The sequence below is a fragment of the Sinocyclocheilus rhinocerous genome, unplaced genomic scaffold (genome assembly GCF_001515625.1).
Source record: "Sinocyclocheilus rhinocerous isolate Xijiao unplaced genomic scaffold, SAMN03320098_v1.1 scaffold24, whole genome shotgun sequence".
In the NCBI taxonomy this organism is placed as follows: Eukaryota; Metazoa; Chordata; class Actinopteri; order Cypriniformes; family Cyprinidae; genus Sinocyclocheilus; species Sinocyclocheilus rhinocerous.
Genome location: NW_015647124.1, coordinates 708,351 through 725,386, shown reverse-complemented (window position 1 = coordinate 725,386; position 17,036 = coordinate 708,351). Strand labels below are relative to the sequence as shown.

At 37.8% G+C, this 17,036-nt stretch overlaps 1 protein-coding gene across 3 annotated transcripts; it reads right to left on the bottom strand.

Moving 5' to 3' along the window:
- Nucleotides 1-2,355: 2,355 nt before the first annotated feature.
- Nucleotides 2,356-14,052, bottom strand: a1cf (apobec1 complementation factor). Of its 3 annotated transcripts, none has more exons than XM_016513294.1 (12): nt 13,965-14,052; nt 10,870-11,013; nt 10,342-10,476; nt 9,983-10,113; nt 9,655-9,893; nt 9,224-9,388; nt 8,890-8,987; nt 8,526-8,805; nt 6,572-6,789; nt 6,337-6,473; nt 4,534-4,676; nt 2,356-3,074 (listed from the first exon to the last, which is right to left on the bottom strand). In XM_016513294.1, exons 2-12 carry the CDS (start codon nt 10,966-10,968, stop codon nt 2,935-2,937), a joined length of 1,785 nt encoding a protein of 594 aa, XP_016368780.1. In that variant the 5' UTR covers nt 10,969-11,013; nt 13,965-14,052; the 3' UTR covers nt 2,356-2,934. The 3 variants fall into 3 exon arrangements, with proteins under 3 accessions (XP_016368780.1, XP_016368781.1, XP_016368782.1); XM_016513295.1 differs by having other exon boundaries at nt 6,572-6,765; XM_016513296.1 differs by having other exon boundaries at nt 3,001-3,074; nt 4,525-4,676.
- Between the last annotated feature and the right edge of the window lie 2,984 nt (nt 14,053-17,036).

The following is a 17,036-nucleotide window of genomic DNA, read 5'->3' as shown; positions in this document are numbered from 1 at the left end:
ACAAGGCATCATCACCATATGGTAAGGGGTGTAACATTTCCGTCACACGCTTGAGGTATTTGGCCAATCACAACGCACTGGATAGCTGGCCAATCACAGCACACCTCGCTTTTTCAGACCGATGAGCTTTGTAAAAATCGACGCGTTTCAGAAAGGCGGGGCATAGAGGAGAAACAATAATGTACAGTATGTGGAAAATAATGTGTTTGTTGAACCTTAAACCGCATAAACACATTTCATTACACCAATGCACAAACTAATGTTCTTTTTAGCAGCATCATATGACCCCTTTAATAAAATGTTTGAATTTAAATTTGTGTCCTAGTAATTATGCACTAGGCCTATTCATTTTGTAAAAGTAGCAAGCACCTTGCAAACAGAAAAACAAAATGGCTCAAAAGTTTGAAAAATAACTAATTTCAGCCTTAAGTAATAAAGCCTCAGTAGTTTGATTCTGATTTTAAGAAAATACATATAAATAATGTTTTTGTAAAGAATGATAGTAGTTTTCCATACAGTAAAAAAGTTTCCATTAGGCCTACACGTGGTGCTGGTCAGCCCCTCAATGTATTTTGCCATGTTGAAAAGACTTGACCTACGGTTTTCAATAAGTGTTGGTGAGTTGTAGATAAGCTAGTAGCATAGTGTAGTTTTTAGTTACGCGAAGACCGAAAATTAGGCAACGAATCACACCTACTGTATTGTCGTGCTTTATCAACGGGAGAATCAGTACCGTTATGGCCGAAGAAGCAGAAAAGGTCTGAAGCCACAAGCCAGAAGACGAGAAGACCGACAAAGAGTAAGACGCACACACACACACACACAAAACCCGCGTAAACATCGGTACAGTGAACACAAGGTGGAAAGATTCGACGACTGAGAAAATTCAGTAGGGAGTATAGGATGCTCAAGTTTTATTGGACAGGTAAAGGAATTAATTATTGTGTAGAAAACTTGCTAGTATAATCGAAATTTTCATAAAACTCAGAAAGACGTTCATGAAGTGTGGTACACAGCTATTGTCGTGTCGATACTTAAAAGTACACAAAGAACAGCGATGCTAATGCTAGCTCAAGAACTACTGAATGTACAACCTGTACTTATACTTGTAGCATATCAAAAATGTTTTAGGGTTTCATTATCATTTAAAATGAGTCACAAATGCAAAAAAGAAGTCAGGAGACGTCAAGAAGTGAATTTGATTTATTGATGGTTAGTTGATTTTCTAGAATTATATTTTCATAACTCTTTTTGTAGCACTATGAAGATCTCAGCTTATTTTTTTTTGTCCTGATGATGCCGTCAAAAATTCTCCCTCCAGTTCTGATGCCAATCACTTAGATAATAAATTATTTCAAACACGCCATGATCGAATAACAAAGTAAATAAAAAACAGAGTTGGAATTCAGGTATAAAAAAAGTTCTAAGTGCTACACAAACTTTAATACTGTCACCTTTAAGGCATCTTAATATTTAACAAAAATGTGTCCATGTGTATTTAAACAATGCTCTTACATTCCCCACTTAGAAAACGTTTGAAGTGGGAAAATATTAGTAGCAAGCCTGTAAATATCTTATAAAATATAGCAAAACTACTTATCAACGAACCAGATACAAAGTGTGAACCATTTCTACAATGTTCATAAAACATGCAGATACATACAAAAGTGTATGAATGGGTTTCATCTGTTAAAACTCTCTGTACTTGGGTGTTAATGTAAATACTGAAAGAAAACCAACACAAAAACAAACCACTTTAAATACAGTGCCAAAGCTTACAAAAGTAAATTGGTGCATCCGAAATCGCGTACTGTCTGAGTAGCTACTACATTTGAATTTACTTTACGACCGTTAAAAAAGTACGTATGAATGAAATCCGGACGTACTACATCCGCCATGTTGCTACTGTCACATGACCTACCAGTCTCTGTTGCGTTGCTTCATTTCCATTCATAAATTCTCTCCCGTGGCCTCATGGGATAGTAATGCCTTGTCCAAATACCCACACTTGCGGTCTTTGCACTTGACCACTTGAACACTTATATGACGTATTTCCTGTATTTGGCCCAAGTGTTCAAGTGAGGATGAAGACCACAAGTGTGTGTTGAACTTTTCATACCTGATGGGACACACTTATAGTGTTGTAAAAATGCAAGTGTTTACGTAGCTTTATTTTAATTGAGACCTGGGACAGTCTTGCGCACTTACTTCCTGTCGTGCGCACACGCTCTCAAGTGGCCAAGGCCGCAAGTGTGGGTATTTGGACAAGGCATAAAGTGTCCATCATATGCACACTTCAGAATCACGCCGGAAGTAGTAGGTCATCCGGGTACTTCTCCCAACTGTTTTTCGAATACTATGAATTCGGACTACTCTGCTCACATACTGTTTTTCACGTACTATATAGTAGGGAAGTATGCCATTTCGGACGCAGTGAATGTCTGGATAAAAGTCTGTATCATGTAGCACAATGGGATATTACTATGTGTTTCGAAATTACATTCAGTTGTAATAATTCATTGTTAAAGGCAGTCGTTCAAAGGCAGCAGTCAGCATTGAACAAGGGTCCAGCCTAAATGTCTCTAATTTAGATATAAAAATTTTTTTTAAATCAAAATTAAAATATGATGGGGTCACCATTCTGGATGACCACAATTTATGACACAAGTTATGTTTAAATCAAGGGAATTGAAGCTTTGTCAAATGTTTGGAAACATTTGGGATTGAGATGTTGGCAGCCTTCAGGCAGCCCTCTTCCTGAGGTAAGTCAAAATATGACTCATATTCTTCAATATTGCAAAAATCCTCAAAAACACTTGGGAAGAAATAAAGCTATCATAACTCTAAATAAACAATCACTACTGAACCTAGAAACATGACAGAATAGATGGAACAGATTAACATTAACATTACATAGACTGTTAGTTAAAGGTTTTAAAACACTCCATATGCATCTCCACGGTTTGTCACAGCAAAGGCAGGGTAACCCTCATAGGTTGCATAGGCAGTCAGGTCCTGACCCAGAGAAACAGCCTGTTTCAGCTGGGTAGCAGTGGTGCTGGCAATTGTATAACCTGTGAAACCAAAAGGAAAAGACTCAGGGCAAAATAACTGTTGAAAATATGTTTTTTTTTTGTAGTTTGCTTAACCCTAGAAGGCACAAAAAAAGAGCAGAACAAAAGAGCAGAAAGTCTTACATTTATAAAGTCATGGCATTAGATTAATATGCAAAAAAAAATAATATCTTCAATATTTTTTTCTATTTTTTTTTTTTTTCGCAATACAAATATATAAACATATTTAAAACAAGATACATTCATTTGAGCTGCAAATTGAACAATCAATTTTGTTTTCTGAGAAGCTTAAAATTAAGTTAGGCTTAAAACAAGGACAAAAATCTGTTAATGGGGAATGAAAATTTGTTTTCCCTTTGAATTAAGTTGATTTTCTGAGCCCATTAGCAGACATTTGTTCTAGTTTTAATCATAAACTCAAGTTTGATCAGTTTTTTCATAAAACTTATGTAATTTTACTTTTACTTTAATGTTTTTTTTTTTTTGTCGTAAAATGAATGAAAAAGTTAAGGAGATCTATTGGAAGTTGTATTTTCAAATGTTAAAGCATTGCTAATACAATACATTTACATTTAGAAATCATATTGACATTTTGTTAATTCAATTTATTCCTTAAATTTTCTTTATGTGGTCTTAAAAAGTCTTAAATTTACCTTCATAAAACCTGCAAAAACCCTGAATATGTTATATGGCATTAATATTTCAATGTAAATATTGAATACAAATATGCATTATTTAACTATATTAGTATTCTGTATTAATTTTATTATGTTGCTAACAATTCTTTGTCACAGTCATGTATTATACCCTAATAAAAATAAATGTACTAAAATGTATTTGAAATGCATTTATTTCATGCTAAGTATATTACAAACACATTTACATATTTATGTACTTAATAAAAATACACTGCAATTGTACTTATAGCACACTAAACTGGTATACTTAAAGTCTGCTAAACTGAAACAACAATTTTGTGCTTAATGCACTTTAATTGTGCGCAAGTAGTGTTGAAGTTCAACTAAAGATATACTTAAGGATATTTGATTGTGCTAAAGTGGAACTATTTTGCAAGTATACTTTAGGCAAACTTTAAATATCTTGCATTTAAAAACTGATATTATTCAAATAACATACAATCCTTATCATTAGTGACATTAAAACACCTTTTAGGCATAATATTAAGAAATGTGCATTGTGCACAAGTAGTACTCCAAATCAATTTTAATTATATGTTTTAGATCAGTAAGTCTCAAGTGATATGTCAGTAAAGTTAATAGATTTGAACTATACTTAGTATTAAATAAATGCATTTTAAATATATTACTTTTTTACTAGGGTAGAGTAATTAATAGAATAAAATGTTAGTTCTAGTATATGGTTCGAGTATATATATACTCCATAATAACAGAATTAAAAGCACAGTAAAATAAGTAGCAGTCTTACAGACCTCACATACCTGGGAATGCAGCAGCGATGGCTGCAGCAGCGGAAGCGTCAGCGCCCTCAGTCTGAATACCAAGGATCTGCAGCGTGTGTTCGGCTGCATGCAGCTTTGCCTCATCCATTGATGTGCAGAGCTTGGTGGGGGTGAACGGATGTCTGATTGGGCACACAGAGAACATCAGTGGTAAAATATGGTGTTGAGAAATGTATAGATTTCTAAAAATAGACTAAAAAAAAATATATATATAGATGAGGAGGTTATTTAGGTTTCACAGAAGCTGGGAAGTGCTGTGTCTATTATGTATTGCTACATGTCGTGTCTGACTGAAGAGTGTATGGCTGTGTCCCAAAACATTGTGAGCTGATTTGATGTCTAATGGCTACACTGGCACCTGTCTACACGGACACCATGCTAACTGAAAAGTAACCGCTTAAAATACCTGATTTGAGCTGTGACTCGGTTAATCTTGTGCAATGGACTCTATGCACGCCAACTGTCTATGTATTTCTTTGAACTTCCGGAATCTTATTCTGCCTTACACCGTGTCTACACCGGACACGAACGGTGCGACGCAACAAAAGACAATAGAACCCATTATAAACAGTGATGCTGTCTACACTGGATGCAGCGCGACTCGGCAAATCCCCAACAGTAAACTGATGCCTTGTTGTAATTATGACGTACTGACAAAGTACAAATGATTTGCAAAGGTCTCATTGTCACTTCCAGTGTGGACAGCCTTTAGCTGTTGCGGCGCGACAACTGTCGTGTCCGGTGTAGACACTGTGTTAGCAAACACATAGTAGCAAACTGGTTCTAGTAGCCTTATATTTCTAACAGCCTAACTGTGAATCACAACTACTTATTATGTAAATTACTACTTATATATTATTAACTATAGCAGCGACATCAAACTCGATCCTCGTGGGCCACAGTCACACAGAGTTTAGTTCCAACCCTCCTCCGACACACATGCCTGTAGTTTTCAAATAAGCCTTAAGGATTTGATTAGCTGGATCAGATGTGTTTAATTAAGGTTAAAGCTAAACTCTGTTAAACCTCCAAAAACTTGGAGAGTTCACCTTCTTCAAGACTTGAAGAGTTTGACACTCCTGATCTTTAGTAAACATTATATTCATTATATAGTAAACATGTTACTGATAAATTCCTGAAGCTTTAAATGTAGATGGACGCTTTTAAATGTAAATGTAGACCAATCGTGTCGTGCAAGAAGTTGAGATCTACATAGAACGGTCAGAAATCGATCAAATGAAGGTATCTCAGTAGACAGGATGTGACATGATCATTGGATTCAGACATGCGTTGTTGCCTTCCTACTTTTGTATGCTGCCTGCGGAGGCAGCATTTTTCAGCTTTCAGACACAGCCATAATGTATAAGGACTGTAGAGAGCACGTCAGTAGGAAAATAAAGGCAAAACCCGGATGTTTTAAGGCAATTTAGAAAACCCTGTCAGGACATGCCCAAGAAAAGTATGATATGCGGTAACCCTAATTTAGTTAAGTAGTTCCCAACCTCACACCTGGAGTACCTGCATCTTTGCACATTTTGATCGTCTTCTCAATTAAACACACCTGATTCAGCTGATCAGCTCATTGGTAGAGACTTTAAAACCTGAAATGGGAGTGTCAGACAAATGAGACATGCAAAATGTACAGTTTTCATGTACAGTCCTCCAGGAGTGTGCTTGGGAACCACTGATCTAGGCAGCTCACTAGGTTTTGTGACACAGTTAATACGAGTGTTTTTGCTTTGTGATGATGTGAGTATGGTTGAGGTAGAGGTTGTGGCGTACATATTTGGATATTGAGTAGCCAGAGCAGGGATGGTGATTTTGTAAAGGAACAGTTGCCTCTGATCTGGTCCAATAGCAGAGTGAAGCTGGTAAACAGGTTGCCCCCAGTTATTCTTTTGGCAAATATCCTCCAAGATCTGCAAAAAGAGGCAAACTCGTCCTTGGAAATAATGTTCCTTTGAAAAATTCCTCTTAAAATCCACAAGTGATCGTTTCAGTGAAGATATGAGTGTACCTGTGGGGCGTGTTTGATGCCTTGGGGCTTCAGAGTGACTGGGTTCATGGGCGTGAGCTCCATGCCAGGAAGAAGGTCATAAAGTTTGTCGTCGGGGTGTTTGTCTGTCTTGAGTTGGTACGTGGTGCAACCACGACCCACGCCTGCATAGGCGAGGTATCCTCGCCCACCCAAACCACGTATGCCCGCCGCCCCTACAGGTACATTCATGTAAATGTCTAGGAATGCAAGAAGGCATTAAGTCGAATCAAATCACCAGAAATCACCCAGGATTCAATCAAGATCTAGAGAAACTGATCATCATATAGATATATTCCAAGCCAGCACATTACAGATGCTGCATCTCTGATTCTTGTCGGATCATTTCTTTTAGAAATTTGATAGACTTGATTTTTGGACCCCATCCATTCAGAATAATATATTATTGTCATTGGACTGTAATATGCAGGCATGGATAACAAATTCAAATGCTAGATAGGACAAGCAAAACTATCAAGAACAATATAGCAAAATACATTGTTTATGGTCACATGCAAATGGAGATGCAAATATTATGCAGCTGAACTGCTACAATGAAACGATAATGAAAGATCTTTACATAAGTAATTTGCCCTGTCCCTTTAAAGTTAAAGGGATAGTTCACCCAAAAATGAAAATTACCCCATGATTTACTCGCCCTCAAGCCATCCTAGGTGTATATGACTTTCTTCTTTCAGACGAATCCAATCAGAGTTATGTTAAAAAACGTCCTGGCTCTTCCAAGCTTTATAATGGCAGTGAGTGGGTGTTATTTTTCAATAGTTCAAAGGAAGTCCAATAAAAGCGCATCCATCCATCATAAAAAGTGTCTCACATGGCTCTGGGTGTGAATAAAGGCCTCCTGTAGCAAAGCGATGCGTTTTTGTAAGAAAAAAATCCATATTTATAATTTTATAAACGGTTATCTTTAGCTTCCGCTAACTGTTGTACACACGTTCACAACAGAACGCCGTTCCGGTGGATGATGAAGGACGTAGGCGTAGGGTAAGGTCTGGTGAGAATATGCTAGTCTCATGAGAACCAACGTTTGTTTACAGGAGTAAAGGAAGCAAAGTTTCCTTACTTTAGCAAAGGAAAACCAGTCTCCTCTTGGCTTTTATCAAAATCCTCTGACATTTTTATTTACAAATCTTCGTTTTGTACTTCTAATTCGTGACCAGTGTTTTGTTTTGCTCTCACTGCTGTGCTTCCACATTTGTCACTACTCACCGGACCTTACTCTATGTCCTACGTCATCTGCCGGAACGGTGTTATTGTGAGCGCGCATACGATAGTTAGCGGAAGCTAGAGATTACTGTTTATAAAGTTTTAAATATGGATATTTTTTCTTACAAAACCGCATTGATTCGCTACAGGAGGCCTTTATTCACCCCCCCCACACACTTTTTATTATGGATGAACGCGCTTTATTTGACGTCTTTTGGACTATTGAGAAATAACACCCACTCACTGCAATTATAAAGCTTGGAAGAACCAGGACATTTTTAAAAATAACTCCGATTGGATTCGTCTGAAACAAGAAAGTCATATGCACCTAGGATGGCTTGAGGGTAGAGCTAGAGTAAATTATGGGGTAATTTTCATTTTTGGGTGAACTATCCCTTTAACATGAAATTAAAATGTACTCAATTTACCTCCTGATCTTATTGTGCACCAAGTCACATTATGAATGTAAAATATAATTTGAAAAGCATTTCATGTTGACTTTATTAATTGTAGACTGTATTGATTTTGTTACTTAGATATGTAGAGTAGATCTCTTTTGGTCAGAGTGATTTTATATATTCATTAAGAACTACTGTATTTTTAGCAGATTCTTCACAAGCTTGATTAACAGTTACAGAATTATATTTCTTCAGAGATTTCTTTTAATCATGTCTGGAACAGATTTCTACAAATTAATCAGATTACCCACCTCTCACAGAGGGGGAGCGCACCAGCCCCCTGGTACTTATGTGCCCTTTGGTACTGGGGAAGCGGAACTGATTAGGGATGGCTGCGTAAGCATGGGGGGCGTAGAATATTGGTGCTCCTAGGTAGGCTGCTGAGGGGTCGTACATCTGGCCAACGGTGTAAGCATAGTCTCCTTGGAGCAGAGTACCACCACGACCCCCAGTGCCTCTGGTGTACCGAACATAGCTGTCCTTATCCACAGGTTTGGCTAGTGTGACCTCAATGGGAGAACCATCAATGACCTGGAGGGAAGTCAGAGTTTTTTTTATATGGCATTATTTCATAATGATTCAAGTGATTTTCAGTTAGGTTGTGTGCCGTCTTGCCTTGCCATTCAGAGCGTGCATGGCGTTGATGGCATCCTCTCTTTGAGAGAAATGAACAAAAGCGTAATCTCTGATCTTCTTCACCCTTTCAACAGCATCTGTAGATTAGCAAACACTGTAAATATTTAACTGAAATCCTTTAAAACAATAAAATGATTTTATTCAGAGTTCAGACTCAGGAACAGGTTATTTATTTGGTGCTTGCTTTTCTAAGTGCTCATGCTTACGATTTTTGCCTGGCAGATGATAGAAAGGGTAAAAAGGGTTGCACTGAAGGATTGACCTGAGCCATATCCAGAGACCAGAATATTAAAGAGACTTTTTGTTAGCTCACCATGTTTGATGCTGTTAAACTCTTTCTCTATAGTTTCCTCTGTGGTGGGCAACATCAGATTGCGAACATAGAGGATCTTCACTGTGGCCATGGTGTCCTCATCTACCTCTACTTCAGGTTCAGCCCAGTCAACTGCAATAGGATGACCCCACAGCTGAATTCTCCCTGGAAAGAGATGTCAGAAAACCATGTCAGTGGCTAGTCTTTTATCTTTCACTCATCTTCTTTGGGCAATGAACTAAGTATCTTTGGACTCAACATGAGTTCAGCCTGTAGGAAATCAATAAAATCTGGTCTGGCTCTGGAAACTGCGATTACTTTGAAAAATGTCTGAAACATTTGAAACAGAAGTGTGAGTGGTTTTTGGACAAGACTATTGGTATAATATCTAATGTGATGTAGCTTGAATTATTTGATGTATTGGGTGTTACCTGGCAGCAGTTTCCTCCTGGCCATGGCAGCAGCTCTATGGCTCTCATACTCGACAAATGCAAAACCTCGATTCTTGGTCTTGTCAGCAGCACTTGGATAAACGATGACATCCATGACACCATCCGTCACCTTCTTCATCTCTGCCAGGATCTCTTCTCTCTTTTTGGTCTTTGGAATGCCGCCAACAAATAGACGACAGTTGTCTACACTTGCACACACACCAAGAAGTCTTCCATTCCTGTGTGAAGATGTGTGAGAATTTTTCCATTATTAATTTTTTTTGGTTATGCTTTGTCTACAAGATGTCCAGTTTGAACAATGACTCACCGGATTTCATAGTTGTTCAGTTGTTTCATGGCATTCTTAGCCTCTTGTTTTGTGGAGAAGGTAACAAATGCATAGCCCCGATTGTTCCCATTAAAGTCCATCATCATCCGTACTTCAAAAATTTTGCCGAACTGCAAAGACAGGTACACCACACTAAACTATCTATGGAAAAAATACTGTAAAATAAGTCAGATTATGGAATATCAAAGCAAATAAATGTGCAATTGCAACATATAGTCTCAATTACCTTATGCAATGACCTATTTATTTATTTTAGGCGAGAATGGTCTTCCATTTGGTTAAAGTCATTTTTAATTCATTCATTTAAAATAATAGTTGTTGACCAGTTTTCCCCTTACTTTTTCACAGAGTGGCACCAGTTCATCCTCAAAGAGGTCTCGAGGAAGCTTTCCCACAAAAATCTCACTGCCTCTCTCTGGAGGTGGGCCTTCCCAGCCAGGAGGTGGACCACCATATCTCCTCTGGCCATTTTCCTGTGGAGAAACCAACTGTGATAACTCTATAATATATTACAAGTTAATGTGGACAAAGTAAAACCATGAATGATTATGCTACTGCGATAGACCTCAAGGATGAACAAATCATTGTACTGATCCACAGACATATGCTGCTTTTTTTTGTTCACAGATGGGAAAGAAGGAGGTTTTCCATTTTCACCACATGATGGTGCCACTTTGCTACATACTAAATACTGCTGAAGACAACCACACAGAAATCTCCAGTAGTGAAAACCTCAAAGTACTGGATCTTATGGACCAGTGGCACCGAATTTCAGTCTCAAGTAAGAGTCCAATTAAGCAAGTATTCCTTTCCCATAATCCCACAGTGGCACCTGTCCTGTTACCCGAGGCTGTGGTAACTCCTACCTGGTGTATCTGATATCCTGTGTGCTGGATCAGAGCGCGCAGCGCAGTCTCTTTCTGCATACCAGTCAGTCCATCCCCGCATTTTTGATTGGTTTCCATTGTGAGTGATTATCAGCAATAAATCAGCAAAATTAGGGGTGCTCACTGAAATTAAATCAAAGTTCAAACACACATAAATGACATGGCAGGACAGCATACTCCTGCTTTAAATCTGAACGTGATAAGAAGCCAGTATGTGTTTCTCACAGACAGGTTCAAAGGTAAGAAATTCGTATGTCCTTACCACACTCTTTTGAACAACACTAATCCATTAGAAAATAGCCATTTTATTAGTTTATACGTAAGAGAAAACTTTATCACAAAGATCTGATTCTAGTGGAGGAGAAACATGATTATTTGGTCTTAATGTAGGCATCTGTCATCTTAATTTAATCAGTGTCTCTGATCAAAGTCTGTTTGAACTGCGTGAAGAAAGCTTTGGGTAGCCTATATATTGGCTTTTTATCTGCTGGACAGCATTGGCAAGAAAAGTGGGGAAAATTTTTTTTTCCTCACCTCCAGGTCAAGGACCGCAGTGTAATTATTAACTGAAGAGAGCAAATAAAAAAAGCAGACAATCATTGAGTCACATATGTTTCAATAGAAGGACATCTGTTTCCCTCAATCAGAATTTAGAAAATATAAAAGCATAATTCTATTATTGCGTCATTATTGCTCAGACTATAAATAGCTCAGAGGTCAAGAGACCACTTTTGGGTACAAATTTGTCCCCAAAATATGGTTAATTAGGTACACACACACACACACACACATACAAACAATATTATATATATTTTATATATAAGTAATGAATATGAATAGCTGCTCTGATATATATATTTTTTTCATTTGTTGATAAGTTCACATTAAAATCTATGACTTTTGATCGCAGACTTTGGTGACTGAGCAAATCTGCGTATAAGACAATGTTGAGATTGTCTTCAGAGACTTGTTAGAGACAATAAATTACTATGTCTGTTTCTGAGGACAAAAATTGTGCAAGCAGGAGACTGAAGCAAAAAGTAAGCAAAAGTGCCCATTTATCTTGATCTAATGTTAACAAGATCTCCCTTGTGATTATTCTTTCTTTTGAGATGAGAGTGCTATCAAGCGTGATTGAATCACATAGGCACGGGTCTTTCATATCTTCAGTGGAGTGTCTATTTGTCTTTGTCAGCTTCCCTTGATCAAAGAAAGATGCTGAAGACAACAAAGGATTGTGAGTATAGAATAGGGGTCAAAGGTGACAAGACTGCCAGTCATTTTTAAAAGCATCTGCATGCAATCATGAGACCATGATCATTGTCTCTCTACAAGCGTCTCAAAAAAGTGAGAAAAAAAGACATAAACAAAAAATTACCAAACTTTAACTACAATTTAAATTAAAACAAAATATACAAAAACTGTAATATATACATGTTATAATTAAATTTACATTTACATTTATTCATTTATCAGAAGTTTTTATCCAAAGTGACTTACAAATGAGGACAACAGAAGCGATCAAAACCAACAAAAGGGCAATAATATGTAAGTGCTGTGACATGTCTCGGTTAGCCTAACGCCGTACACGTAGCATGATAATGATACACATATTTTATATTTTTTACATATATTTTGCATGTACAGTATAAGGTCAGGATTTGAATCCAACATGTATTTTACACATAAAAATAACCACTTAGTTGTTAAAATATATACTTTTTTCAAGTCTTATATTGTCTAGTCCATCGAGTGAGGGAGGACAGCCTTTGGCGTCCCCTTAAAAATATGTGCATGATGCCCCTGGAAGTCTGTGTGCTCTTTTGAATTTTATATTGTTTTCTTTTCATTAATTTTACAATGCAATGCATCTCTCCAGCAATGACAGTGCTAATGTGTTCGCATCTGCAAAGTCAATAGCTTGTGCAAAGCACAGATAGTTTATTTTGACTGAAATGACTCGTCACAGATGACTCACAGAGTGAGATGATATTACCGCACGCTTTTGCAGTTGGCAAATGTGGCCTTTTATTCAATCCATACAGTACATGAGATCAAGAAATCTTTACTAAGGGTCATAAATGATTAACGATTTTCTTGAAGCTCAAACGTCAGGGATTTAAAAGAGATGGCCGAACATTAGGAATCCATTAAAGAGAGCGTTTTAAGACAGTAGGGAAAGGACTCCATTAGTCTGCAGTCCATCCACTGCTCTCTTCTGGACAGCCTGGTTACCGTTTGCATAAACAAGATAACTAGACGTGTGCTTATCGGGCCTGGATCTCTGGCTGCTTTTCAGCCTATGTTGACTGAAGCTAAATACACATGTTCTGAAGGTCATTGTGCTGGTCTGAAACTGCAACACAAGTGCAGGGAATATAATATTTGTAATTGCACTTCAGTTGCATGTTACATTTGCTGCCTGCCTCTGTATTTAAGCTTTTAAGACCATAAATCAGAAATGATATCATATGCACTACATCCCAAACACATGTACACACTGTTGCTACTGTTAAAAACCATCTGTGAGGTTCAGTATGGCGTGTTTAATAAATACTGTATGTTGGAGAAATACCATATGTTGAAACATTTCAGTAACAGCAGTGATAAGCTCTGGGTTTGTGTTATAGCTGACCTCCTTACAACTATATTAAAACTCACATGTGCATGTATGTATGTTGAAATATTACAGTTGAAGAAAGGTTAAACATGATGAGTGGCTCGTTTCTACATTATAAACACTGATGAAGAATCACAAAAGAGTTTGTGCTGTTGAATCTTAAAATCGAAATACCTTAAGCACCGAAATAAATAAGCTGAAATAATTAGTCAAGTTAATGTGTATAATTCATTGATGACCCCTTGTGTATATCTTACCTAGACAGCGTCCTCAATCATAGTGGAATAGTTTTAATGCAAAATGATTAATTGTGTTGCACATTCAAAGCATTAAATACAAGCAACAGCTGTACGGATGAGCACAGTGTTTTTTAAACACTGCCACTACCTTTATCTTGCCACTGCCTGACAAGGCTCCTTATGTCACATAATTTTGTATTAAAGAAGCAACTTACCTGAGCAATTTCAGAGATCACCACCCAGAAGACTCAGACCCTCATTCTGCTGAATTTGGCAACGTGTCACTGGGGTGATTCTGTAATCACATCATATCAAACTCCAAAGGTTCTCTGTCCTGGGGCTGCTTTACAAGCCGGCGTGGTTAAACGTTAACCAGCTCTATCTCTGCCTCTCGCTGTAGGCCAGCCCTTTGACCAGGAACATCGATCATGGTTCATCTGCAGCAGGGAGCAAGCCTCCTGAACCCCGGATCATGCTGCAGAAGACTTGTATTGCTCTTTTTTTGTCTCAAATATTAATTTTCTTTTTTTCATATCTGTTGTTTTCGGCCAAATACAGATACAGGCTAACCAAATGCACAAATAAACTTAAAAAATAAACTATTTGCTTGAATTCAAGGGGTCTGAGATGGAATTATAAAAATGGGCCCCAGCAGTTCGGACATGTTTTGGGTCCCCCTCATCACATGGTCCAGGACAACATTTTAAGTTGTCCTTACCGACGACAGTCCTGATGTTTTTTTTTTTTATTTGTAAGGAGACATTTAATGATTAAAAACACTATAGGTTACCATCATCTCTTTAAGATATTTTATACAAATGGTTTTGTATGACGGGGCCACGAGAGGGTGTTAGAGGGTCCATGGAACATTTGTTTTACAAAATGTATATACTAGTCATTATATATACTACATTTCAAAAATGGCAATAATGACATTTATAATGTTACAAAAGATTTCCTTTTAAATTATGTTCTTTTGAACTTCCTATTCATCAAAGTATCCTTAAAAACTGCATATTAGAATGCTTTCTGAAGCATCATGTGAAACTGAAGACTGGAGTAATGGCTGTTGAAAATTCACACTCTTAAAAAAAGATTCTTTATTGACATTGATTGTTTCATAAAGAACTTTTAACATCCATGGTACATTTCCATTTCTGTATTTTTGAATAAATAAATGCAGGCTTCGTGAGCACAAGGACATTTAATCTTCCAAATCTTACTGACCCCCAAACTTTTCTTACACAGGATAACTGTCTTTACCACTGAAAATATATAGCTGCCTTTATATTTTAAGAACAAAACCATTACAAGTGACCACCACTGAGCCTCAGAGAGTTTTGAACTCCTAGATTGTTCTTACTTTCCACTCAACACCAGGTATTGACAAAGTAAACATGCTACTGCTGATGTCTTGTCATGGCCCAGTGTTTGCTATCTCCTGACTTGTTTGTTTGACTTTGATATGGGCAAGTGGTCCCATGGTCCCTGTGCTCTCAAGACAAACTCTGCTGTGCACTGTGCTACATAGGATCTACTGACCTGAATTTCACGTGAATACAGCATTAACTGACATCCAACAGTGAAGTTCACTAAGTGTGAACTGAAGACCAAAAGCTTTTATATTTCATAAACATCAATTTTTTATATAGATATAATTTTAATGAGTCACGATTCAGATTCAGCAAGCAAAATGGCACGACGAGTGAAATGCCGCCCCCTTGTGAAAAAAAGAACCTACTGTCTGAAGAAAATAGGGTGGATGAGGGCTTTATTTTTTATTATATCAGATTCAGCCAATCAGAGGTGCGAAAGGTGATTCATTCAGTGATTCACACAACTCTTTGCCTCTTTAAATGCAAATGTGGCTATGGAAAGACATATTGTCTAAGACATTGAAAACACTTTCACATGCTGATGTCTTGTTGTCATGGCCCAGTGTTTGCTATCTCCTGACTTGTTTGTTTGACTTTGATATGGGCAAGTGGTCCCATGGTCCCTGTGCTCTCAAGACAAACTCTGCTGTGCACTGTGCTACATAGGATCTACTGACCTGAATTTCACGTGAATACAGCATTAACTGACATCCAACAGTGAAGTTCACTAAGTGTGAACTGAAGACCAAAAGCTTTTATATTTCATAAACATCCATTTTTTATATAGATATAATTTTAATGAGTCACGATTCAGATTCAGCAAGCAAAATGGCACGACGAGTGAAATGCCGCCCCCTTGTGAAAAAAAGAACCTACTGTCTGAAGAAAATAGGGTGGATGAGGGCTTTATTTTTTATTATATCAGATTCAGCCAATCAGAGGTGCGAAAGGTGATTCATTCAGTGATTCACACAACTCTTTGCCTCTTTAAATGCAAATGTGGCTATGGAAAGACATATTGTCTAAGACATTGAAAACACTTTCACAAATAGTAACAAAGAGGATATATGCAGCACAGCAAAAAGCATGAGAGCTATTGAGTCTTAAAAGGCTTCTTTTACAGAGTGCTATTGATTTCTGTTTGGTCCATGTGCAAATTGGGCTTTCTTTACTCAAGCTCTGTCAGTAACCGCCTACAATCACAGTCACACACACACACACGCACGCACGCACGCACACACACACACACACAAGATACCACCCTAAAGCTTTACACAACTGCATCACACCTCTGTTTATCGATTTGCATTGGCTACCAATAGCTGCTTGCATAAAATTCAAGGCATTAATGTTTGCCTACAAAACCAACACTGGCTCTGCACTAGAGGTCTTCACAGGTCCACTTGGATCCGAAAACCCGAGGTCTGACCCGAGACCCGAGCGGGTTCGGGTCTGGGTCCAATACTTCGACGAGTACCTCGGACACAGGTCGGGTTTGTGTTAAGTGAGGAATGCACATAGAAAAGCAGCATACGTTTGTAACCTCGCACACAGAAATCATCTTGTAGATTTATGAGATCCAATAGGAAAATCCACTTACATGACTGGCTCTGCACCCCTTTACCTAAATTCATTACTTAAGACTTATGTGCCCTCTAGAAGCTTGCATTCTGCAAGTGAACGTCGCTTTATTGTGCCATCCCAAAAAGGCAAAAAATCACTTTCACTGACTTTTAAATTAAATGTTCCCTCCTGAATGACCTGCCCAACTCAATCCGAGCAGCTGAGTCCTTAGCCATCTTCAAGAATCGGCTAATAAATCAAAGTAATGGAGAAGCGGCCAAATCAGTCAGCAGGACACCGGGATTTTTCCTGATTGACTTATTTATGCACGTTGGGTTCGGGTAAGAA